The sequence below is a fragment of the Pongo abelii genome, chromosome 5 (assembly GCF_028885655.2).
Source record: "Pongo abelii isolate AG06213 chromosome 5, NHGRI_mPonAbe1-v2.0_pri, whole genome shotgun sequence".
NCBI classification, from domain to species: Eukaryota; Metazoa; Chordata; class Mammalia; order Primates; family Hominidae; genus Pongo; species Pongo abelii.
The window spans coordinates 56,091,590-56,118,327 of NC_071990.2; the positions used below are offsets into that span (position 1 = coordinate 56,091,590).

The following is a 26,738-nucleotide window of genomic DNA, read 5'->3' on the forward strand; positions in this document are numbered from 1 at the left end:
CCAGAAACGCGATCCTTGAAGACAAAAGAACCTGAGGCATATCTAATGATTGTCCCTTGGAAAATTTCATATTTCCTGGTTCCAGTGTTTGTGATGAGGGACCTTGACAGATGCAACAAGGCTAAGCTTTACAGCACTTCCAGAGGCACTGAATAGGAAGTAAAATAACCAAGAAAAGGAAAAGAGGAATAAACTATAACAGCATGGGTTTTTGAGTAGTGTAATTAACAGTAATTACTATTACTATTAATTAATTAATATTAATAATTACTAATTATTTTAGTAATTACTAATTACTTAGTAAAGAAATTAGTAATTACTAATCATTTTAATAATTACTAATAATTACTAATTAATAACCACTAATAGTAATTAATATTGTCTGTTATAGAAGTACAAAAAATGATCAAACAGAGTAAGAATTGAGGAATAGTATTTAAAGGCTCCTCCTAACCCCAGCAACTTCCACGACCTCAACCCCAGCAACTTCAAAGACAGCTCTGCCACTGTTAGCATAAATCTTTCCCTTACTTCAATCCACAGACTTGGTCTCTGCTGGTCCATGCGACACCCACTGTGATATGGAATCAGAAAACTAAAAAAGAATTCTAGAGGGCCTTAGAGGCATAATGAAAAAAAGGATCACTTAGAGATCCTCTAAATGTTTAGGCTCTAAAACAGAGGTAGGGTATAAGATATTTGAAAAGGGGGATTTTTAATATCCTATAGTAGGATATGAAATTAGGTCCCTTCAAATATTCTAAATGAAGCATGAGTGAAGATTGGAATGACTTAATTATTTTGACATTTTGAGCATGCCTTCATATATGAAAGGTAGCAGGGGGCTCCAAATTTTATTTTAATTATATCTAACTGAAATAATTAAGGCCCTTTATCTTGTTAGGTAAGCCAGAGTTACTGAGACTCAAAGCTGGAACTCTCTTAGAAAACCCACTTACACCAAGTGGAACCGACTCAGTATGTGTCATTTACTGAAGGGTCCAGTGTGCTTAGAGCTGTGCTTCCAAATACTGGCCTGAGGACTGCCTAGGTCAGAATGATCTGGGACGACTTTTAAAATGCTTATTTCTATATTCCATACTGGCCCCAATGAACCAAAAATCTCTGAGACTGTAAACTGGAAATCTGCACATTCAGTAATTTCCTCCACTGCTTTATATGCATGGTTTAGAAAAGTCTGCAACTCCTCCCTGGGGTGAGGAGTAGAAGTTTTGGAGTAGATTCCTGTGTAACCCACATAGACCCTACAAAACAGATTTTTTTTTTTTTTTTTGCTGTGCTTTACAATGAGCATTATTATGGTCCAGAGTACTGTGGTCAAGTCACACTAATCGCAACTTATTGGACTCTAAGAAATGGATGTCACCTTGGATCTGACATCCATGACCAATACACAACCTTATATTAAGGTTATCCTTACCCCCAGCTGGAACTTCGTTATCGTCTCCTTACTACTGAGATTCCAGAATAATTTGCAGCTAAGCCTTTGAAGGTCCTGAGGACTCCAGACCCCTATTTTTTCTTAACAGCTCACCTCACTCTTATTGAAGTGCTCCCAGCTTGCCTTTGATGATAGCAAAATGTCTGCAGCATTATGCCCGCTATTTCAGGTCTCTGATCCTTTGCATTATTCCTTCTGCCTAAAAATCATTTTTCCCTTTTTTATCTAGTTAATTGATTTCATTTTTCCAATATTCAACTCAAAAATTCCTCTTACATGACATTCTCAATAACCAACTTGAGTTAGATGTCTCTATACTTCCTAATTTGCTTTGTATATATCTATCATTGCTCTTATCAAATTTTATATAATTTTTGATTCATGTATCACTTTCCATTATTAAATCATTAGCTCTTTAAACACTTTGCATGAAATACGATTTAATAAATGATTGTTGAATTGAATTGACATTTATCTCCCTTGGTTTTAGCCCTTTATTCTAATTCGAATTCACTTTGATTTCAATCCACTTTGAATTGTGATTTTTTCCCACTAATTCTTCTAGTATTTTATTGTTAATAATGACGGTAATAATGGTAAAAGCACATTTACTTTATGCTGAGTTACATGTTAAAGCTATGGGTATTTAATTCTTTATGTGGTATCTTTTTACACATTTTTAACAACCTGATAAGAGACTCCTTTCTAAATTGCAATCACTTCAGGCCCATAAAATGGGGATTCACCTCTGAATAAAAATAAAATTAGGTTTCCTTATTGAAGTAGGAGCAGAGGGCCTAGAGTTCGCTGGTTTGGCCTCCCTCAAGCCAACCTTGCTGATTCCCAACCTTGTTGATTCCCAACCTTGTTGAAGTCTAACATCAACAGAACTAGATAAGTGATATTAGAAATAAAGGTCACCCAGTTAGTGAGTGCAAAAGCCGGGCAGGGACCCAAGTCTATCTGACTGCAAAGCATATTCTCTAATACCTCCTTGATAAACATGTCTTCCATATCTTCTACCTTCTATATCATCTATATCTTATATCTTCTATATCTTCATCTTAGTCACTGCTAAAGATAGTGTGCATCAGAATATCAAAGGCAGAGCTCCTAGAGAGAACTCACCTTCAGGCTGAAGAGTTTTGTGGCATATTTTATCATCTAACCCAGTATCTCTCAAACTGAATCCATCATCAGCATTATTTGAGGTACTTTTTAAAAATACAGATTTCTTGGACATATTGGTACAGATTCTAATTCTGTTCTCCTGTAAGATCCAGGAATCTATAATTAACAAAACTTCTCAGGAGATGTTAGAAATCAACAAGGTTGGGAATCAATAAGGTTGGCTTGAAGGGGGCCAAATTAGCACATTCTAGGCCTTCTGACCCTACTTCGATAAAGGAAAAGTAATTGTATTTTTATTCAGAGACGAATCCCCATTTTGTGGTCTTGAACCTAAAGCGACTGCAATTTAGGAGGGGGCCTCCTTAAGAAAAAGAACACAAAAATATCTAACTATTGAAAATTTCGTTAAAACTTATAACAGATGATGACATTGATAAGACCTCTCCTACAGCCTAGAAGGGACCTCAACAAATCTTTTATGGTGACTTTCTTGTCTATATCATATATTGAAGTTCTACATAAAGTTTTACCCATGACAAAAAAAAAAAAGTTTTACTGATAAAAACTAAAGTTTGGAAAAATACCAGTTTTGGTAAAATTTCATATCTTGCTCAGAAAAACATTAACAAGATAGTCAAGGATATTTTTTAAATACTCCAGAAATACTATTAGCAAACATGTGAAGTCAGTTTGGTATGTCTTATTATTGGTACATTCATAAGATTTCATGTTATGAAGTACATCTCATGTTCATAAATTCTCTGTTTAATCAACTATCCTAAATTTTGCTAGGAAAAGATTTAAACTCATGGACCTATAAGCCCTCATTTTTCCTTTTCACTAAATAGATTGCTAAATAATTTTAAAAATATATTTTTGAAGGATTCTTTGCTTTCTTTGCCCCACCACCAACTCTATCAATAACCCAGGACAATATTCATTATCTCTTCAAAATGAGCAGATAATGTCAGAAGCTATTTGTCTGCAATCTCCAGTAGCTGGATTAGACATAACTGATGGTATTACTTTCTGTATGCAGGCATACAACAGGAAAGAGACATAGAGCATGCAATTTCTTCAACACATGCCATCGATTACTATAAAAATGTAAATAATGTGGTTTCAGACCCTATAACTCAAAACTCAATTTGAGCAGTAACTCCTCTTAAAGGCGATACATTCGTAAATTCAGTAATGAGAAAAATGAGACTAGAGCTCTTCCTGACAACCCTGGGTAAAAATGCTCTAGCCAGCTATGAATAGCACTGTAGCCTGGGTACAGTAACCCTGTCTCATTCACAGACTCCTTGCACAAATCCCATATATCTTAGCCTCAGTAGCACAGAGGAAATCTTGGTCTGCTTGAAGAAGTAAGACAGTTTTAATAAATCACAGTCTTACAATAATAAACACAGGAAATCTCTGGAAAATTGAACATCCAGTTTTTTTTTTTTTTCTACCCAATACCCTGTCTTGGCTGCCAAAGCTAAAATAGACTGACACCATATTCACAAAACTTCTTAAGTCCAGAAGCCTTGAAACTAATTTGGTCTTGTGTATAATTTCCTGTACTTCCTTATTCAGCACTACCTTTGTGTACTAAGGACCTCTGTGCTGCCCTCTATTGGGTGAAATGCCTACACGTCTCAAGAGTTACCAAAATAAGAAGCATATGACCCAAACTCTTCTATTGTAAATGCAGGCAAGATATTTTAGTCATGATCCACTAATGTCTACAAGTATTCATTTTTTAAATTAATAAAATAGACCCAGGCTACCCAAATGGATCTGTGAGTTATAAACTGGGAGACCAATATTCCAGATAAAGAAATAAAAGTCATTTTATTCAATAGCATTTCCTAGTTTCCTAAGATAAACATAATAAATATGCATTAGTTATTCTTTGTTCAGGTTAATGACTTTTGTGACCACCTTCCTGGTCTTCCCATGTCAAAACAATCATGTTCCCAACATCATTCTGAAGTAGGGCAAGAAGTCTCAAAACTCCCAGTATAATTTTCTTTCCACTCAACTGCGCTGCCTCTCATATATCACGTCTTTATGTTTGATAATAACACTGTCAAAGTTGTTATTTCCCATGCATGAAAGCAGAAGTGATTTTTGAAATACTGTATCTAATTGTAGTTACTGTATACAGACTGTAAACGAAGTTTCCTTCCTATACTTACACTTATTTCTGTAAGCCAACTTGCCCAGAGTGGAGGGTAGGCCTGGGTTATTGGAAGGAAACTAACTCACTGGTAATAAGACACTAGAAATAAGTAATAAGACACTGGCTGTGGAAAAAAAGGGTCTCATTACCACAACAAGCAATGCCATCACTGAAAATTTGTGGTTTGGCCATCATATAGATCCGGAGATCTCTGTTTTGATATAAGACAGAACTTTAAAAAAACTGGCCAGAGTGCTCGATGACAAACTGCTTAACATACCCTCGTTACTAAGTTCTATTTTAACTCATTTACAGATATTCACTTGATTTTAAAACGCCATTTGTATGAGTTTGATTTTTTTATTAATTTTTTCCAATTATCTATTTTAACTTTACACTTACCTTATTAGGTATATATTATGGTTATCTATAGCAACTACTTATTATTCAACATTTGGGTCCAACAGAGAACTCAATACAGTTTTGAATAGAGACAAAACAAAAGCAATAAATAGGTGAGTGAATAAATGGAAACAATCCAAGGCATAGAGAGATGAAAATACTTTGCCAAATCATATCATACATGAGTAAGAGTCAGGTCTCAGATTTTGTATTGCTCTACCAGAAAGCATGGGTTAAACAGACAGAAAAAGGGATAAAAACCTCAGGAAACCTGAAACCTGGAGGATCTGGTGGCAGGTGGAGGGTGGGCGCGGATGACTATATTTGGGCTACTCAGAAATATATTTCTTACTACGTATTATAAGCAGAATTCAGTATAAGATGCATCCATCTTGACTAATAATAGTGTTAAATTTATAAATAGATTGCACATTATAGCAGTATAAGAAGGTCTGAAGTAAGTAGTATTAGTGCTATAAGGTTATTAGCATGAATTTGCTTCAACAAGTTGATATTTCAAAGTTCTTAATTATAACCTGTAAGTTTTTGCAATGACAAATTTAAATTTGTCCAAGACATTTATAAAATAAATAGCATTCTTCAAAATATATCTTTTATATTAACAATGAAAATACCTAATATCCATAGACGTTACAAAATATTCTACTATTCTAAAAATTATAATTCCAATCGGTGCTGAATTGATATGTCAAATGTTCAAGATAAATAAGTTTGGATAAAATTTTTAAAAGCAAAATAAAATCAAATATTTTATGAAATATGTTTTTGATTTACAGGCATACTCTAAATAAAAAATGTATACTCTTTTTCTTTTATCAAATGTAAAACAAGTGAAACATTATCATATATACATTTCACTAATGTGTAGGTTTCGACATGTAAAATCCATTGTCTAATGTGATATTTGGGACACAATATTACCTTTGGCATTCATGTTTATCTTTCTAAGTCTCTATGTTTACTACATATTACTTCTAGAGAACTTTCCAGCATTTTAATCAGATAATATTAGATCAATCCATGTGTACCTAAAAATTCAAAAAATCACTTTATTTTTATTTTTAAAAAATATTCAAATAACATAATTCTTTATGAACATCAGCCAAAACATGTCTTTAAAACTCATTATCTTAATTATTTAAAAATAACTGCTATGATATGTTTCATTTTAAGTGCTTAAGGATACAAGGATAATGTATTTTTAAAAATGAGTACTGCTAGAACATACTCAAAACTGGGCTATCCAGACCACGCTTAATATCTTAATGCTTTAAAGTTTAAACCAGGTTTTGAGTAATGGATGTGAATTTCCAAGTGAGCAAGTCGTAACTATGGCACACTGGAAATAAGTATTACTAAATACTTTCATTCCCTCTAGTCTAGTCCCTAGGGCATACTCTGCATTTCCCAAAGTGGATTGCACTTAAGTGGCTTAGGAGTCATATCAATGAAATGAGTTTGCACTAAAATAATATCAACAATGTTTATCAACAGACTAATCACAGTAATGCAAAAAAGACCTCTAAAGAGTCAGAATCAAGTCTTTCTGAGCCATACTGGACCTCTATTTGGGTTTTAAACAACTACATACAGACCTTTCAAATGTCAATGCATGCATATAGTTCTACAAGACCAAATTTTAAGATACTTTTAGTCAGATACAAAAGTGGAATTTTAATGTGACCAAAATGGCTTTGAAAGGTTTTTTTCTCTTTCTCATGGAAAAACTTACTTACAAAATTGACAAACATGATGAACTCAATACAACTGAATAAAAGATAAGGGAAAGCACCAGTACTGGTCTGTGGCTGGTTAGGAATGAGGCCACACAGCAGAAGGTGAGCAGCAGGAGAGCAAGTGAAGTTTCATCTGTATTTACAGCCACTCCCCACCACTTGCATTACCTCCTGAGATCCACCTCCTGTCAGATCAGCAGCTGCATTAGCTTTTCATAGGAGTGCATGCAAGGGATCTAGGTTGTTCACTCCTCATGAGAATCTAATGACTGACGATCTGTCGCTGTCTTTATCACCCCCATATGGGACTGTCTAGTTGCAGGAAAACAAGCTTAGGGCTCCTACTGATTCTACATTATAGTGAGTTGTATAATTATTTCATTATATATTACAATGTGTTAATAATAGGAAAAAGATACAGTAAATGTAATGCACTTAAATCATCCGGAAACTACCCCCCACCCCCAGTTTGTGGAAAAATTGTCTTCCACAAAACCAGTCCTTTGTGCCAAAAAGGCTGGGGACCTCTGAAGTAGAATATTTTATTTTAATATTATGTTTTGGTTATTTTTATAAATCTAAGAACAAAGAAAACCCAACTTGTTAAAGTGTTGTTAGTCAAAGTGTAATTGAACAAATTAATTATCATCCTATTGAAAAGTAGTACATGCTGAGCATAATAATCTTCGAATATAATACTTTTTAGACTAGTGGGGGTTAAAAGGCCAAAAAGCTTGAATTATATGTTCTGCTTGAAAATATAAGCATATTAAACAATAAAATTGCTGACATTATTGCTTTCATTATAAGTTTTGCTTTTTCTTAGGATACAGTAGTGGAACTACATCCCAGGTACAGTAAAAGTTGTTGTTGAATGCTGAGTAATACCAAATGATGTTAGCAACAAATATTTTCCCCCATTTTATTGCATATTAAACTTAAAAAAAGTTCAAAGAGAAAAAATAATAGTGGCTGGGTGCAGTGGCTCAAGCCTGTAATCCCAACATTTTGGGAGCCTGAGGCGGGTGGATCACAAGGTCAGGAGTTCGAGACCAGACTGGCCAAAATGGTGAAACCTCGTCTGTACTAAAAATACAAAAATTAGCCAGGTGTGGTGGCGGGCACCTGTAATCCCAGCTACTTGAGAGGCTGAAGAAGGAGAATCGCTTGAACCCAGGAGGTAGAAGTTGCAGTGAGCTGAGATCACACCACTCCACTCTAGCCTGGGAGACAGAGCAAGACTCTGTCTCAAAAATAATAATAATAATAATAGTTTCCACCATCCCAACAAAAACAATGTTAACATTTCCATATTCTTTTTTGAGCGAGACAAAGAGTGTTTTAAACATTTATAAATATGCTTTGGGCAATTGTTTCTCCTATGTGGTAACAGTAGCAATGATTTAATTGTACAGTGGAACAGCTTTAAAGTATTGCACTTTGACTTAATCCCTACTTAAAAATACAGGAATTGATTAGTAGCCCCCACTCTTAACCAGAGGAATTCAGGAATTTATATCATCGCTATTTGTAAAGATATAGTAAATAATACCACTATTACATAACACCTGTATAGGATATAAATCAAGTATACTGCCACATTATAGAGTGTCTAGGATAGTATTCAGAATATTTATTATTATATTATTTTAGTATCCAAAATATGTACTATTATTATATTATTTTCATTCAATAAGAGATAAGTTTGCAAATTTACAGAAACATTTAACACAGCAACTTAAAATAATTCAGGGTGTTTGTGCTAACAAAAGAGCAACAAAAATCTAATTGCTACTTTTCATTTCTAGAGTACATTGATATTTTGCTCTGAAAAGAGATCCTCCTAGTGTGTATTATTTCAAAAGCAAATAGGTATTCATAAATAATTTAACATATAGAACTGAATGATGTGTGTATTCCAGACATGTCATAGAAGTTACAACAGACTCTGAAAAGGTGTCAGTACAGAGTTAGGACTTTGATGAACAGGTCCGGACATAAAAAACAGCTTCAGAAATACACGGACATAATTTCATTCTACAGTAAAGACAGTGGTTTGTGTGGCAGTGTGTGCTCACTATTTTCAACACCTCTTAGTCTCATTTAAAGCAAAAGAAATTAATTTTATAAAGGGAGTGGATAGGAGTGAGGTAAGTATTGGTAGCCATGACAGTACTAAAATAGGTATTCTTTTTAATTTGGGAGTTTTTTATCTATCAACTGTACTTATTATTTAACTATTAGTAAGAAAAAGCATATAATTAGGTTAGTTATTAGGCCAGTTTTAAAAACATAAAAGTGGCAGATTATAAAAAGGCCTCAGCGGTATTTCCCCTCCCACTTGCTCTTCCAGAATGCTGTGACCCAATATAAAGGTAGTATTTGTCCCCTCCTTCTGAAACTCGGTGGGCTTTGTAACTGCCTCAACTAATAGCTTATGAAAAAGTAATGCTATAAAATTTACAAGGCTTGGTTATAAAAGCCATACCACATTTGCCTACCCCTTAAGACACTTATCTTTGGAATTCTGAGCCATTTATGTTAGATTAAAGCTGCTATGCTGTGATAAAGTCCAAACTAGCCCCTGCAGGAGACCACGTGGAAAGTCTTTGAGAACACAGGAAGAGAGAGGTGGACAGCAAGCCTATAGCTGCCCAAGCCCCCTGCCCTTGCTGTTCCAGCTCTGACCACTGTCTATCTCATTGTTAGTACCTAAGAAACCTCTAGCTAGAGATGCTCAATTGAGACATTACTGAATTCTTGATACACAAATACCATAAGCAAAAACAAATGTTGTTATTGTTTTAAGCCATCAAATTTTAAGATTATTTGGTGTGCGGGTAATCGAAGAACCAACACAAATTTACTAACACTCAAGGATATGTAGCAATTACATATATTTGAATATATACATTTGCACAAACACAGGAAATATTTCCCACAAGCTGCATAGTCACTGAAAACATGTTAGACCGATTGAAGCAATGTAGAGTTTATGGTTCATGCCATTTAAGTACTGGCAAAAAAATGAGGTGGGAAATAGTGTATGCTTGTTCTCAATTTTCTTGAAGAGCTAACATATTTTATCTATGTGGATCTAGCTCTCAGAGCACAATTTTACCTACATTTAATTTTCAATGACCATTTGAGATCATTTACTAAAGAACTAAGTGTCTTCATTCCTTCTCTGAGACCAAATATTGGACAAACAGCAATTATTTGTTATATAAGAAATTCAACGTGTTTATATAAGTTGAAAAACAAAACTAGCCTCATATATTTAGAAACAGAAAATGAACCATGACAACTCTTACGAGGAAGCAACACTAGTGTGCATACCTGCTCTACGAATTCAGGAGAAAAGACAAGAATATGAAGACTTCACCAATAAATATTCTCAGTGATTTTAATCAGCTGATTCCCTAGGATAACTGTATAATTAAATAGATCTACTTCTGTCATAAAAATATGTGGAAGACCCACAGTTGCTGAGTAGATCATCAATTAAGTGAGGGTTGGGTCATAATATGGTTTTGACCTCCATGCTGGCATCTTAGTGTGCAGGAGAAAATAGTGTTCTATGCACAGAATTGAGTATTTTCAGTCTGGCTCATTTGGAGATAATTTGGTTTAAGTTTCCCTCCCTCTTTCAGCCTACATTCTCCTCTCCTCTACCTATCTGGGTAAAGGACTCCTATAGCACCAGGGAATAAGAATTGTGATCTTGGTAAATTTCACCAGGAACCTCTTTGGGAAGGTGACAGAGGCCAGCTCATCTGGATAATAATGGATGAGTCTTACTCTGGAAAATTTCCCAAATGTAAAGTTTTTATGAATGAACTGTGCCTTATAAGCAAGCAATTTGGGGGCTCTCTGCCTCCTTTCTTTCTCACTCTCTCTTTCAGCCCCTTCGTGCACCCTCACATACACCTCGTCAAAATTACCTCCTTCTTTGACTCTTTTCCACACCTACCTTCCTCAAAAAGAAAAGAGCTAGGAGGAGACATCGGGACTGGACTCGGTAGCAGAAGGTATAGCCTCCTGCATCTCATCAACGTAAATCTGAATTTTAAACTTCAATCCAGTAAATGTGTCTTCAGTGCCAATAAAGAGCTACTTGTATCACATACCACAAGGAGAGTAGGGGTAATTTACTCTTTCCTTCTTGCTAACATTGTGTTTAGTCCATATTTTTAAGTTTTAGTGTGAATTGAAAATAATTATTAGTCTTTTACATACATTTCTTTCTACTTTTATTAAAAAAATCTATTTTTATTCCCTGGTGTTGGGACTTGTGACCCATCTATTCCAACAGTTAAAAAATAGCTAATGAGGGAGCAAATATTTTTAAACTAAGCCTTTGCCTATGGCATACATAAATGTACAATGTTATGTATATTTAATGTATTTTTATTTTTAAATAAGTGATATTCATTTTAATCACTTTAATTCATTATTGAATAAAAATATTTACAATCAAATGGCTAAACTAAAGATGAATGTAAAACTCTAGTTCACTTTTTAAAAGATTATTGTATTTACAATTTAAATAGCTTACTACTAACGGCCACATTCCAATGTTGCAATAAACTTTACCTATTTTTATAAACATGTTTTCTTTCTGCTGCTATTGTTCATTCCAGCTGAGTGAGGGGCTATCTGGACTCATTTCAAATGTTCTTATATTTCATGTCACTCTAAGGAAAGCTTTTTCCAGATAAGTTGTAAAGAACATGTATTTTTTAATGACAGGTATTTTATCATCTCTAGCCATTCAGGTTATAGGTGTGGGATCCTGTTTTATATGGCACCCTGCTACTGTGGAACTTTTCTTTTAGCTTTTTGAGTTAGAAAGTCTTTGCCAAACAAAACAGTAGGAGGGAAACTGTAAAAAAGCTTTAAAATCCTAAAAAAAGAAATAAGTGATCAAGCAGCAATCTAAACATCAACTAGAGGACTATTCCCATGACCTACATTTGAGGAAAAAAATATAAGATGTAGAGAATTAATAGAATACCAGTTTAGATCCACACACATTGTCCTTAAAAGTAGCAATTATTTCAACCAATATATATGTAAGCTGTTGTACTAAAATTATTGTCAAAATCTCAGATGTTAAGTTAGACAAGTCTGACTTCATAAGATTTTTTTTTCTAAAATAAGAGAGTAACATAAAATTTCAAAAGAGAAATTTTAAAATGGTCTGCTCAGACAAGCTCCCTGAAATCTAAAATCAAATTGGAAAAGTAGAATATCCTCAATATTTGCCTTTGGCAAACATTTAATGTGTTATGTAGTAAGTGACTGATACAACTTTGGAAGATAAATTTCCTATCTGTCTTGGATTCAGGCACACTGATCTTTTACAAGTATGTGATTTATTTAAACCACTTAAAAAATTTGAATGTATATAACTAGATGAATATTAAAGTAAAATATATAACATAGTCTTTAGTATTTGAAAGGCAAAATATCTTCAATTATTCAACTTGAGCTCAACTCAATATTATACAGATACTTTAATCTTCAGAATAAAGGCTAGTTATCAGAAAAGGCAGTTAACTTGTGTAGAGCCCAAGATCCGTCCGTCAGTATGTCTACTAGTCAGGCATTCCCTTAAATAACAGTACTGAGCACTGGTCAGGAGTCAGGTGCTCTGGGCTGTGGGCATTCACACTCAGGGACCATTCACGTGCCTTATAATCTCCAACACTCTGATACTGCAGGCATCACTGCTGGGATTTCCAAGGTTCAGAGAGGTTAAGTCACTTACTCAAGTTCAAGGCAGAATGTGAACAGGGACACAATTTTAGAAGCACTTCCTCTCACCACAGCTGTCCTCAAAAGCTATGTGGGGGAATTCAGGTACTTATTTGATAATACTTTGAGCCTTGGAAGAGTTCATTAAATTTCAATAGGTTAAGCCCTAAATTCAACTTGGGAACAAACCTAGAATAAATCATATCATTTCATAGTCCTATCACATGTATCTACTTAATGTAAGGTCAGGAGGCATTTTACAATTACTTCTCACAAAGGGACTGCCTTTTTTTTTCCTTTTGTCCATCTTTTCTCTTAACCAGCTATGCAAGAAGTGTAGCCTTCTAAAAAGGATTTCTGCCTTATCCTTCTAAATGTCACTGAGTATGTCCTAAATCAGTTTTAAAAAATCTATCATCAATTTTTTGCATAATACTAGAATGTGGCCATGAACATTACTATAGGAAAGACTATTTTGTAGGCAGCTTTATAAAACCACTGGGGAAACAAAAAAGAATTTTGAAGAGGGCTAGCAACATTTTGTACCTGAAATATAACTTTAGTTGGTCAATATTCGTCAAATAATATTAGCAAAATCTATTCTCTCTCCTAACACTAATTCTAAAGTTATACCAGCCTATTCAGTTTCTCTCCAGCAATAATCAAATATGTGAAATTAGCAAAGACTGTATTAAAGACAGAAGTAAATTTATGAAGATATAAAGATAATAAAAATGTCTAGAACTCTCTTAAAATTAATGGTGGCTAGTAAAATAATGGCTAGCATTTTACAAATTGACAATTTCAAGGAAATATCTAGCCTAATCAAACTAGTAGTGTTTTCCTAAAAAATAGTTTTGTGACCTTCATTATACAGGACCAAATACATGAACAAAGTGAGAGTCAATTGCCAATACCAGAGAATTGAAAGTAATATGGTATTGTTCTCTCAGACTGATTTATTTTTTTTTTATTTTACAGTTATTTATTGAGCACCTACTTACTATGTACTAAGAAATGGGTGTACAGTGATAAGCAGAAGATAAAAGATACATGATCACTACTTTTATAATATTTATGGTATAGGTAGTGGCTAATCAAAAGAAAATATATACACATACACACACACACACACACACACACACACTATAAACAGCAGTGACAGTGGGATAGAGAAAATTAGTTTCTTTTGACGATAAATAAAATTAACCCTCTGTGAAAGGTGACATATTACTACTACTCTTAATCCTATGTGGCTTCTGTTACTTCAAATGTAATACAATTAAAAAGCCTTTAATGTTTTAAGCCTTTTTATCTAATTGAGTTCCAACTGCAGAGAAACGCAGAAATACAGGTATACATAAGCAAGTATAGGTAAAGTGCCATATGGACAAAGAGGCAGGACATGTAAATAGAGGACAAGAAACAGTTAATTTAGCAGTAGCTTCCACAAAGTAATACAGTTAACGCTAAGAAGGAAAAAAAGAGGCCAGGTATAGACAGTCTTGAATACCCAACCAAAGTTTCCAGGCTTTGTCAATAGGAGGAAGGGAACCATTAAAGAACTTAGAATGTGACTTTTTGGCCTAAAGACAGAAATGCCATTTGACCCATCAATCCCATTACTGGGTATATAACCAAAGGAATATAAATAATTCTATAATAAAGACACATGCATGTGAATGTTCATTGCAGCACTATTCACAACAGTAAAGACATGTAATCAACCCAAATGCCTATAAATGATAGTCTGAATAAAGATAATGTAGTACCTATATACCATGGAATACTATGCAGCCATAAAAAGAATGAGGTCATGTCCTTTGCAGGGATACGGATGAAGCTGGGGGCCATTATCGAACATATTATCTAGCACATTAACTAACATAGGAACAGAAAACCAAATACTGCATGTTTTCATACATAAGTGGGAGCTAAATGATGAGGACACATGGACACATAGAGAGGAACAACACACACTGGAGCCTATGGAAGAGTTGAGGGTGGGAGGAGGAGAGAATAAGGAAAAATAACTAAAGGATACTAGGCTTAAGACCTAAGTGATTAAATAATCTGTACAACAAAATCCCATGACAGATGTTTACCGAAGTAACAAACCTGCACTTGTACCCCTAAAGTGAAAGAAAGAGAAAGAAAGAAAGAATGAATGAATGAATGAATGAAAGAAAGAAAGAAAGAAAGAAAGAAAGAAAAAAGAAGGAGGAGAAGGAAGGAAGGAAAGAAGGAAGGAAGGGAGGAAGGGAGGGAGGGGGGGAAGGAAGGAAAGGAGGGAAGGGAAGGAGGGAAAATATGACTTTGTGAAAGCTGATAATTCTGGAAGATTATTTTACGAAAGTATAACAAATGGAGAAATAGTGCTATTTATAAATACCATTTAAGGGACTACTGCAATGATTATTTAATGAGGGCCTGGATCACTAATGTATCAATGGGACTAAAAAGAAGACACAAGTATAGGCCATACTGAAGAAGAAGACATTTCATACATCAGTAACTGTTATGGACTGAATGTTTGCACCTCCTCAAAATTAATATGTTGAAATCCTATCCTGTAACATGATAATATTAAAAAGAAAGATCTTTGGGAGATAACTAGGTGATGGGGGTGGAGCTCTCATGAATGGCATTAGTAACATGATAAGGAGAGACATGAGTGTGCTCCCTGTCTCTGCTCTCCACCATATGAAGATAAATGAGAAGGTGGCCATCTGCAAATAAGGAAGTGGGTGTTCACCAGACACTGGATCTGCCAGCACCTAAATGTTGGACTTCCCAGCCTCCATAACTGTGAGAAATAGTTCTCCGGCTGTTTAAGTCACCCAGTCTATGGTATTATACTGTTATGCTACTATACTGTTATAGTATCCCTAACTGACTACGACAGTAACTGGATACAAAGTCAGCTCTAAAAATCCAGGATTTTAAAGGAAAGATTTCCACTCCTGGCATAAAGCAGGATGAACAACGAGTTTGATTTTAACCCAATGAGATTGAGGTGGAGATGGTACATCCACCTGAAGCTTATCAGGGAAGGCAGCACTAGAAATGTAAATTTGTCATTCTCATAGAAGTGACTGTTGGTGTTGGAAAGACAGCCAAAGAAGAGAGGATAGGCAGAGAAAAGCACTGAAAACAGAATCTTAGGGGAACCTTAAACTAAGAGGTCATGAAAGATGTCAGAGATGACAGAGAAAGAGCAATTGGGGAAATAACTGATTCATTAGAATAGAGAATAATGGAAACCAAAGAAATGATTCAGGAGTAGTCAGTGAAACTAAGTGCTGTGGAGAAATTAAGGGATCCAAGGACTGAGAACAGACACTGGATTAGGAAGAGAGTGATTTACTGGTTGCTAATTACTAGTGATGTTTCAAAGATCAGAGTCAAGTCTCAGAAGTAATGACTGCTGCCACATGCCTGAAAACCCTAGAGAAAGCTCTCTTGTCATCTTTCAACGCAAAATTCTAGATGACTCTGCTTTATCTTCAATGATATATTTGATGACGTATCCCTGTAGCAAATACGAGTGTCAAAAAAAGCAAAGTAAAAGGAGTATGTGTCTCCATTTCTCACTCTTCAGTATGGGATTCTAGAAGGAAGCTATCAGGCTACTTATTATCATTTGCCTCTAACAGACAAAATGACTATTGCATCTGGAGATGTTCAGATTATTTAGAAAGTCAGCCATAAAATGATAAAGAAAGGGCAGACCCCCTAAAATGCTATTTAACGGCCTTGTCCCCTATTCATTATATTGAACCATACTCACACAGGCTTAGTATAAAGTTCTAAGTAACTTGTAGGACTTCATCAAAGGGTTTTTATTTCATCATATCACAGTCCACAGGCTAATATTTTGTAAGAATATGGAAAATTAGTAATTATATCGAGTTAATATCACAGTATTTACCAAATAATTTTTGGTGAAGTTGAATTAGGATCTAATTAAGAAATTGTGGGTTTACATACCTGTGGTACCCATCTGGAAGATACAAAGCTAGTCACTTCTATTACAGACAAGCCAGTTTGGGAAAGTCGATTGATAAATTCAATTTTTATATCTGTAGGAACTATAACCTATGAAAACAAAAAATATTTTATGAGTAAATTGTATAGGTTCTATTGAAACACAAACAGAAAATTACTTCCTAAGTCAAAGTGAGTATTATTTGTAATTTATAAATTCAAGTAGCAATTGAGAAAAAAATATAATCACATAACATATGAAATCCATGTAAATCTTTACAATCTTAAATCTATTAATATTTAGACAGCATTTGAAGTAAATGATGTAAAACTACCTTTTCATTCTGCAATCCATCCCTAGGCCCAACTTCTACTATTTTAACAAACTCAGGGAGTCCAGATAACTGGGATGTTTCCTGAAATGCAAAACATAAGAACAAGAAAACATAACTTTTAGATTGTTACATTTGCTTATTTGAAAAGTTAAACAATTGCACTTTGTTATACTCTTACCCCAGAGAATACTGAAAAATCAATACAATGATATCATGAAAATGCACTATTTATATTACTTGCAACATGAAGTATTTTTTTCCTTATAACCAAGTGATATTTAGTCTAGTTATGATTAAAATTCAAAAGATTAATTTATAACATATAATTGAAGAATAATTTATTTACTCAGGACCTAAAGAGCAAATCTGTTGGGTGATTCTGCATATGACGATAAACTAACTACTGTTAGAATTCATTTAAAAATTACCTCTTGGCACAGTGGCTCATGCCTGTAATCCCAACACATTGGGAGGCTGAGGTGGGCAGATCATGAGGTCAGGAGTTTGAGACCAGCCTGGCCAACATAGTGTAACCCTGTCTCTACTAAAAATACAAGAAATTAACTGGGCATGGTGGCGGGTGCCTATAATCCCAGCTACTTGGGAGGCGGAGGTAGGAGAATCACTTGAACCCAGGAGGCGGAGGTTGCAGTGAGCTGAGATCGTGCCATTGCACTCCAGCCTGGGCGACAGTGCGAAACTCCATCTCAAAAGCACTTTGGAAGGCCAAGGCATATTTGCTTGAGCCCAGGAGTTTGAGACCAGCCGGGGCAACATAGTGAAACCTCATCTCTCTTAAAAAAAAAAAAAAAAAACAAAAATTAGTCAGGTGTGGTGGGAGTGGTGCATCCTAAAGTCCCAGCTACTCTACTTGGAAGGCTGAGGTGGGAAGATTGCCTGAGTCCAGGAGATCAAGGCTGCAGTGAGCAGTGATTATGCTACTGCATTCCAGCCTGGGTGACACAATAAGACCCTGTCTAAATAAATAAATAACTCTTTAAGTTAAAAGACTATTTCTACTTCCATGAAGAGGTATACAGGATGCCACCCGCTATACCTTGAACTTGAATATGAATTTGGTTTTGGGAATTGGGCCCAGAAAACTGAGGCTAGAAACGACAATGTGCTGCTTATTTTTTCTCTAGGTCACACAGCACAGTTACCACCTAAGTGTCGCTCCCTGAAAGACAGACCATCGCTAGTGGAACCTATACCACAATAACCCACTGGGAGCAGCCTAGCTCCAGCCAAATATAACTAACCCCTTGTTCTACCTTTTGCTAAAATCTGAGATGGTAAATGGTCTGGTTTCTGAAACCTCTGCCCCTAGACTAGGTACTATGGATCTAGTTTAGAAGATATATTTGCCCTCTAAATATGCCCATTTAGAAGGCTGTTATTTAAAACTGGGGGAAAATGAAACAGCCTTTGAAATTGTATATTGCAGTTAAAGTCAGAAGCATACTCCATCTTTTCAGACTGTACCAACATAATCTTTTGGTACCTCTGAGCCGAGTTAAGTTTGGGTAACCCATCATCAAGTTCTTTAAGTGGATAGTTGACAGAATCAGCCCAGAACCACAGAACCTGTACTTCAAAAGTTTTTGTTTGCTTGTTTTTGCCTTTTATCAGGAATGATGAATTCAAGCCAACCAGTTTATATTGTCACACTCTGTCCTTGTAAAAATTACAGCATACATGGGTAAGGTGGCTGTTTTGAATGCAGAACCAAATTCAAGTCTGTGGAATAAAAAATATTCAAAGGCCATTTTTAGGGTCCAGAGCTGTTATTGGTTTTATCAGCATTCTGAGCTACCAGCAAAAGAACCCAGATGGTCCCCATTACAATGTTTACAGACCACTCTCTACAATTTTCATGAAATTAGTCAATTCAATAAGGAAAAAAAACAAACTAGAAGAAAAGGAATTTTCTTTTCTGCATTTTCTGTGCAGGTTGTGATGCATGAAGTTAACCTGAGAGAGTGGAGGGATGAAAGGAAGGCCTGGGGTTCCTCAGCTTTAGACTCCATTTGGATGACAACATGAAATCATGCCTGATTTACAAGATGTCTATAATTTCAACAGAACAATAAATAAAAGGTATGACATGGGAAGGTGAAGTAAATAAGAAAAGCTCACTCCTCTTTCTTATTACCTCTAGTCTTCAGTTGGAAGGAATGAAACAAAAACAAAACTAGGCAATCTTAAGCCATGTGGTCTCATTATCACTGATTGTTTCTTGAAACTGCATTTCAACAACAATTAGCTTGGCACATACATGGCAGAAGAGTTCTCTTTTACTCAATGACAATATTTGCCAAAAAAAAAAAAAAAAAGAAGAAAAAGACAGGTACGTAGTGTTTTTTATGGTAATAACCATATGCCTCCTGAATACAATTGAAAAACTGAGGACCTTTCTTTGCATCAATGTATTGTAGCTGGCATTATTAACAAGTAATCTGAAGAAATTAAATCACCGATTATTAACAATTATGGCCATTTCAATCAAAGCACAATATGGGTTCACTTGACATTGTTTTTGATTCCTCTTGAATCTAATGTTACTATTTAGTCTTTCCAGACTATCTGAATTAAGCCGGTGACAGAAGTGACAGAAGAAATTATACAATGTGATCAACAAGTAATTATTGAGCACAGTCCGTATGTCATGCATTGGGCTGGGGCTGGTATATGCCAATGTAGAGCCAGTAATAAACCGTCTAATTATATATAAGTGTAAGATAGAAGGTAAGGAACAGCATGTACTGGGGAATATCTGGGGAGAAGTATGTTCTGGTGGGGAGATAAGGAGCTTATTTTTGAATTATTGAATTCTACGTGCTTGTATAACATTTAGTTGGATTTGCCTACTAGGCATTGTTTGTGCATATCTAAGCTCATTAGAAAAAAAAAGTCAATACAGAGATAGTAATGCTCAGGAAGAGACTAAAGATCAGTAAGAGAGGGCTCTTAAATCACACATAGTCAACAAGTATGAAAAGCAACCCATTTAAAAATGAGAAACTAGAGGACGACCAGGTAACACCAGCACATGCAGGGGGTCACATTGCAGGAGCTGCACTTGGGGAACCTCAGAATTTCATAATGGGCTGTAGGCATACCTGCCCTTTGCCTTAGAGAGAGATACTATCTCTCTTTCTATGGCTGTTTGCTAGACAAACATTCTTGAAAACATATTCTCAAAGAAAGGCAATCAGTGCCTTGCTAATAAAACATGCAGATATGCAAGGGTTCCATAAAAATTGTTTCTCAATACTATTATTACCTCCATTAATACCCAATTATTTTATTCAACAAAATTCTTATTGATCATCCATGATTCCATTTGTCATCTACTCAAGAGACTTCTGACTTCCCCAGATGGAATTAAGTTATTTCATTTCTATATTTTCATAACATTTTGTAGAAGCCTATTTTAAAGCATATCTATGAGTACTTCTTTGCTTGCCTGTTTCTCCTTTTTTGATTAAAACCCTCAGAATTATCAAAATGGATACATAATAAGCACTTAATGTTTGTTAAATGAATGACTAAATGAATGAATAAAATTTGGATAAGTAAAATTGACCTTTCTTTTAGGTAACACATGCTAAGTAACATTATTATAGTTATTGGGTATAGGAGGTGAATCATTCAACCAAAACTCCTGCCCATAACTAGCTTACATTTTAGTTCTATAGAGATCTGGAAGCAACTGTGAGGCAGGGATGGGGAGGGACACTTTTCTTACACACTGAATATATGAAAATTAACGAATGACTTGTAAGTTACAAGGAATTGTGTTGCATTTTAATGTAGTCTGGAGAAGTTAGAAACATACTTCCTAAACAGGCCAATAGTCTAAAATTTATTTTTATAGTATTGAATGTCCTACATTACAGAGCTCAGTGTGTCCTGTTTAATGTGCAGTATAGTATATGATACTAGCGAAAAAACAAAAGATGTTTTATCCAGAGTGAATGTTTCAAAAGGCTGTTTTATGGCTGAGCGTATGCCCACATTTGGCAACACATTTCTAATGGTTCACTTTCATACAGTAACAATAAAAGAAACACTATCTTGAATTTATATATTACTTTACTTTTCCAAAGAACTTTTCTATCTATGTTTCATCTGTGAAGCTACTCTGTGAGGTAGGCAGACCTGAAAGAGATTAAATGACTTCGTAAGTTTACCCAGCTAAACTCCCTGGCTCTTATTCTAGTTTTCTTTAGGTTAAGATTAAATACATCATCGACTATTGAGTTATGGTTGAAGAAAATAATAATGAATCATTCTTTTATACAGAACATAAGTAATGTGCTTCACTCACATTTTTCAATCTTACATAAAATTAAATGGAAGGCATATTTTGATGGGGATTTCTCTGAAATATTTAGAGTGTGTGTGGGTGTATGCCAGTGTGTGTATGCTTGTGTGTAACACACACATTTCTCAGCAGTAATAATGGATGACTTCTATATATACAGTCAACCCTTCTAACGGTGATAGGTATGATTGCTTATTAGTCGCCCCACAAGTACTGCTTTTTTTCCCCTAGGAAAATAACATCATCTATAGTAGAAATTTCTAGACATATTTGCTTATGTTTCATGCACTTCATTTCTTGAGGAGTATTCTTTTGTGTAAATAAGGTCTTTATGAATATTGAAATATTCTGTTTCATAGCCAGTATTCCCAAGAACTGTTATGATGTTCCAATCAAATGTTCCCATTACACAGATGAGAGGGTTGAATCAGGAAATTGTGTGACTTTCTTTCAAAATTAAATTAGGCTTTTTAAGGGGGAATTAGAGATCAGCTTTTCCAAGAAAATCTATTTTTGTTGTCTCATTTGAAATATGCACATGGTGCATTTTGTGGTAATGTTAAACTCTCCACATTCTGCTATTTATTGCTTCTTAGATATTAATTTCTGTTTTAATCAAATATAATGAGAAATACAAACTATTATCATTTATATAGCAGATATCCATAGTAACCTTGATCCTCCAGAGCAATCAAAAGACATTTCCCTTCCTGGGTATCTCTCTAGAATGGAAGGCTGACTCAACAAAGCTGACAGTGAAACTGTTCTTTCAGAATACCTATGTGCCAATGTTGATTCACAGGCAATCTTTGGCAGTTTAATAAGAATTTATTTGTAACCATGTAAAAATAAATTTGTAATGTACTATTATGTCATCTAAGACTCAATGAACAATATGTCTTAACTTACTACATCAAAAAGTAAAGGAAGGTATCTGCTTACTTTTTAGCAGTTTTTGAACAGCCAGAAGAGAAGTGGAGAATTGTGCTATACTTTGTTTTCAACAGTCTTCAGTAAAAGCTTTAGGAGAGATTAAAAACAAGCTCTAGAAATGATAAAAGCCCTCTCTGTATATGTATCCTGATATTAACTCTTGGAACTCAATGGAAAATCAGTACAGAGTATCAGTGTAGACATACAGCATAAATAAATACAAGTTTCTCCTGGAAATATATACATTTCATGAACACTTGAATCAATCAAGAGTAGTTACAAAAAAGCAAAAGAAAATTATACAAGGGGCATTTGCCACATATGACAGATTGAAATGTAGTAGAAAGATGGACAAGGTAAGATCATCTAAAATTGTTTATTCAAATTTTTAAAATGAGGTTTTTAGCATCTTTACCATATGTGTTCACTTACTAGTTAAATAAATTCCATTTTTTTAAAAGTAACTTGAGCAATAAATGCAGCCAGGTGTTTAATATTCATCAATTAATTATTGTTTTAATATAAAACAACTATATTATGAATAAAACAAACTATGAAAGATGAAGATAGAAAATATAAGTATATTAAAATAGATAATAGTAAGTAGATTAGAGAATATTAAGTAATAGAGAAAATGGAGAATATTAAGTTTATAAAACATGGATAGTAATAAAATAATAGAAAAAACAAAAATGAGACAAAGTACATGTAAGAAGAAAAAAATCAAAGAAATCAAGAATAGGAATTTTTAATGCAAGAATTTAATAAAGCATTAAAATAATTCAAAACAGAAAAACTTCTATGAATAGATAGAGCACAAGATGCTGTAAACATGATAATGCTTCTTTAAATGGTGGCTGTTATTTACATTATTTATTTTAAGAAATAAAATTATTTATTCTTGTATTCATGGCAATTTAACATTGAAACAAAATAAAATATGAAAAATAGCCAACATGACCTATAGGTGTTTCATTACAATTACAATCATTATTGTTATATTGAAGGTTAAGATAGTAATAAAAGTACTACTTCGAAAATCAAATGTCTGGCTTCAAATATTTTATATAGAAAATTTCTTCTCCTTAGTGTCTTCACCAACAAAATTTGTTTGATTTCACACTCTCCCATCTTGCTGTCAGTCCCAAAATTTATTTTGAAAACTACTAAAATTGTTTTTGCCTTCTGCAAATACAGAAGTGTGTGTGTGTGTGTGGGTGTGTGTATTTGGTAAAGCTTAATTTTCTGGGATAAAATTGTGATATGCCAAGTATCCTCATGGAAATATTTTCTGGGATGATACAGTTCTGAAAACTGCAGTTTATAATAGAAAATGAAACTATTCATATTAAGCCAGTTATACCAGCAGCATGTCCTGATAGCCACAAAGTTGAAGGAAACTATTAAAATGCATAAATTGTCAGAGTTTTCAAGTTCAAACTCCTAAGATGGCATAGCAGTGTGTTAGCTGAGGACACTTGGTTTAATACTTGGCTAAGAAGACATAATTCATCATTCTAAATAGTTATTTAAATTGAGGCTGCTATTATTTACAAAAAGCAATCAAATTTCATTACTTTTTTTTTGTTATGCCATGTTGATTACATAACAATGTCAAGTTGGGAAATCACATCAGTGATGTGCTATGAGTTTTCAGCTTTATAATACACTCTATTAAGCACAGTAAGACTACTCAGTCATCAACCCAAATTGATTCAAACTTCAAATAAAATTTTTCAGATATTAATGAAGCTTCCATCAAAATACAGCTTTATGTCATGTTTCTTTTCTGATTGGCAAAAATAAAAATGAGCATTTGCGTGATTACAGACACACAACAAAAATTCTCAGAGAACAACAATCTATTGTCCCTTATACTTCTTGATACGTGAACAGTGTCTTATATTTGTTGGAGATGAATTATTGAGTGCTAAAGGTGGCAGAAGGGGTTGAGAAAAATGTTACCATATCCTAGTGAAGTTAGGTGAAATCTATACCTTTGGAAATTTTTATTTCTGATTAATAGACTATAGCAGATGTTGTGAGATGCTGCTCAGGTACTCCTAGAGTGGAGGAATTCTCAGAAACTAAAGTTTTAGCAGCTGATGACATTTCACTGGGCCCCTTTTCTGTAATTGCCCTCAGCTACAACACCACTTTATCCGAGGTCATGCCCCCATCCTAACTGGAAGGGCCATATCAGCTCCTGGGATTCCTGCGTGACTCATTGAAGCCTCTGTTGTGAGTACATCATAGTTCAACTTATTCTTCTACCTAGTTTTATATCCTTTACTCCCCCACAGTTATTGAATCCAACGACAATAACATCCTGCAAACAAATCCTTGTCCAGGAGACTGTTCCCAGGGAACCAGACCTAAGAAAATTATGCCAGGAGTGAGCTGAGGAAGTGGTCTCTAAAATGGGATTTGGGAGCTAGATGAGTTTCTGGTTAATTTTCAGTTATTTCATATTCTTCGAAGTAGGTGGGATATTGCTACTCCCTGGCAACCTGCAGCAGTATAATTATTAACATATTCACTAGTTCTCATTCAGGACAATTTTGCACCCCAAGGAACATCTGGCAATGTCTGGAGAAATTTTTGGTTGTCAAAATTGCTGGGCACTACTGGCATCTAGTAGGGTAAAAATCTTACAATGCACAAGACAGGACTGCACTACAAAGAAGACATCCAAAATCCATAGTGTTAAGGTTAAGCCATCCTGACCTGTACAATAAAAATTAATGAAGGTATAGTTCATCAATTAGCTTTGGTTAGCTGCTTCAATGTAAAAGTCATGATCCCTTGCCTAGTCTATACATTTTAGCCAATTTTCAGACCAAAAAAAAAAAAAAACCACAACAACTGACTGAAGAAGCAGCCAGATGTTTATGATGAGGACCTTGTAATACTGAGAGAACTATATAAACTAATTCATATAATCTTTCCCCAAAGAGATCTATAGCCATTCATTTGAGTAAATTTACACGGGGTAAAGAATACCAAAAATTTCAGATTCTTGGATACAAGGTTCAATTTGACAGTGATACTTGGAGACCCAAAGTATCATAATATCCCCCTTGTTAAAATGAGAAATACGAGGACCACATAATAAGTGGAGTCCTGGGTCCTTATTCCCTGTGGTTATTTCTTAGTCCCTGAGTATATAATTGGAAATAACATATTTAGTATTAGGAACAGCCCTTACTGCATATTAGTTCCTTGACTTGTAATGTAAGAGCTATTGTAACAAGGAAGGGCAAGTAGAAGCTTCTGAAATCTCTCCCTCTTCTCCTTCAGCTGAAATAGTTTAAAAAGAAAGAGAAAGGGAAAGGAGGGAGAGGAGAAGAAGAAAGCATATTAGGAGAACCAGCAGAGATTATTACCATCCTCAAGAATCTAAAGAAAATAAAAGATACAGGGGTGATGGTCTCATCAGGAACTCCCTCTAATCACCAGTACAGCCTCTACCCAAACCAGAAAGATGTTATGATTTTGGAGGATGATGCTAAGCTACCATAAATAAACCCCAATTGTAGCTTCTGTCCCAGTTGCAGTATTTTTGCAAAAGCAAATTAACACTGCCTTATTTAAATGGTATGCAGCCTCCAATGGATGAATGCTTTCTTTTCTGTACCTGAAAGAAAAAACAGCATTAAAATTCCAATTTGCTTGGGACAGACAACAGCAGATTTTATAGAATTCTCTCAGTGCTATATTCACTCACCTATTGTCTGTCATAATATATTTCAAAGGGACCTGAAATAGCTGGACATTCTGCAGAACATCACATTGATCCACTGTATCAAGACTAATCAAAGTTCTAACTATATGAAAGGAAACTCAATTAAAATGAATTAATAAATTATAAAAGTAATCAAAGGGGCCTTTTAAAAAAATGCAGGGATCCAAAAACAAACACACACACAAAAGAAAAATGATTGCTGAATACTCATTACAGAATCTAAAGTCTCAAATAGACAACCCTATAGTGATCTATCTCTGTAGGGCATATACATGTAGCATAGAGATTTAAAATCCTAAACATGAATGCTACCAGTCCTCCATTTCAGACTCGGGGCAGACAATAGTAATTCAATATGGCAGTTTTTCACAATGAGTACAGGTGCATCTTCCAGGCGTTCTCAATAAAGCTACCTACTCCAGTATCTACTATCCAGGTAGAAACTACTACCTAAATTCAAGTATCTACCATCAATCATTGACTCTACTCTGCAAGAAAAAATCCATTTTCCATCGCTGGTATAGTGAAAAACTCTATTACCACTCTGTACCTCATTTACTCATCTACAAAAAATGGAGGTTACAATACCTAAAAAGAGTTGTGGCAAAGCCACATATAGTGCTGTATGTACATATGTGATGACCATTATACAAATAATAGGTACAGAAAATTACTTTTTGTTCATTTATTTATGCACTTACTACTGACTGGACATTTAACATG

At 34.7% G+C, this 26,738-nt stretch overlaps 1 protein-coding gene across 4 annotated transcripts in view; it reads right to left on the reverse strand.

Annotated features, from left to right (window-relative positions):
* The window catches only part of HMGCLL1 (3-hydroxy-3-methylglutaryl-CoA lyase like 1), a 152,530-nt gene that overhangs the window by 98,883 nt on the left and 26,909 nt on the right, over positions 1–26,738 (reverse strand). For all 4 annotated transcript variants that reach the window (XM_024248534.3, XM_054557653.2, XM_024248532.3 and 1 more), the window contains 2 exons: positions 17,008–17,088; positions 16,676–16,783 (listed from right to left, as the gene is read on the reverse strand). In XM_024248534.3, coding sequence (XP_024104302.2) covers positions 16,676–16,783; positions 17,008–17,088 — 189 coding nt within the window. The remainder of the gene's footprint in view (positions 1–16,675; positions 16,784–17,007; positions 17,089–26,738) is intronic.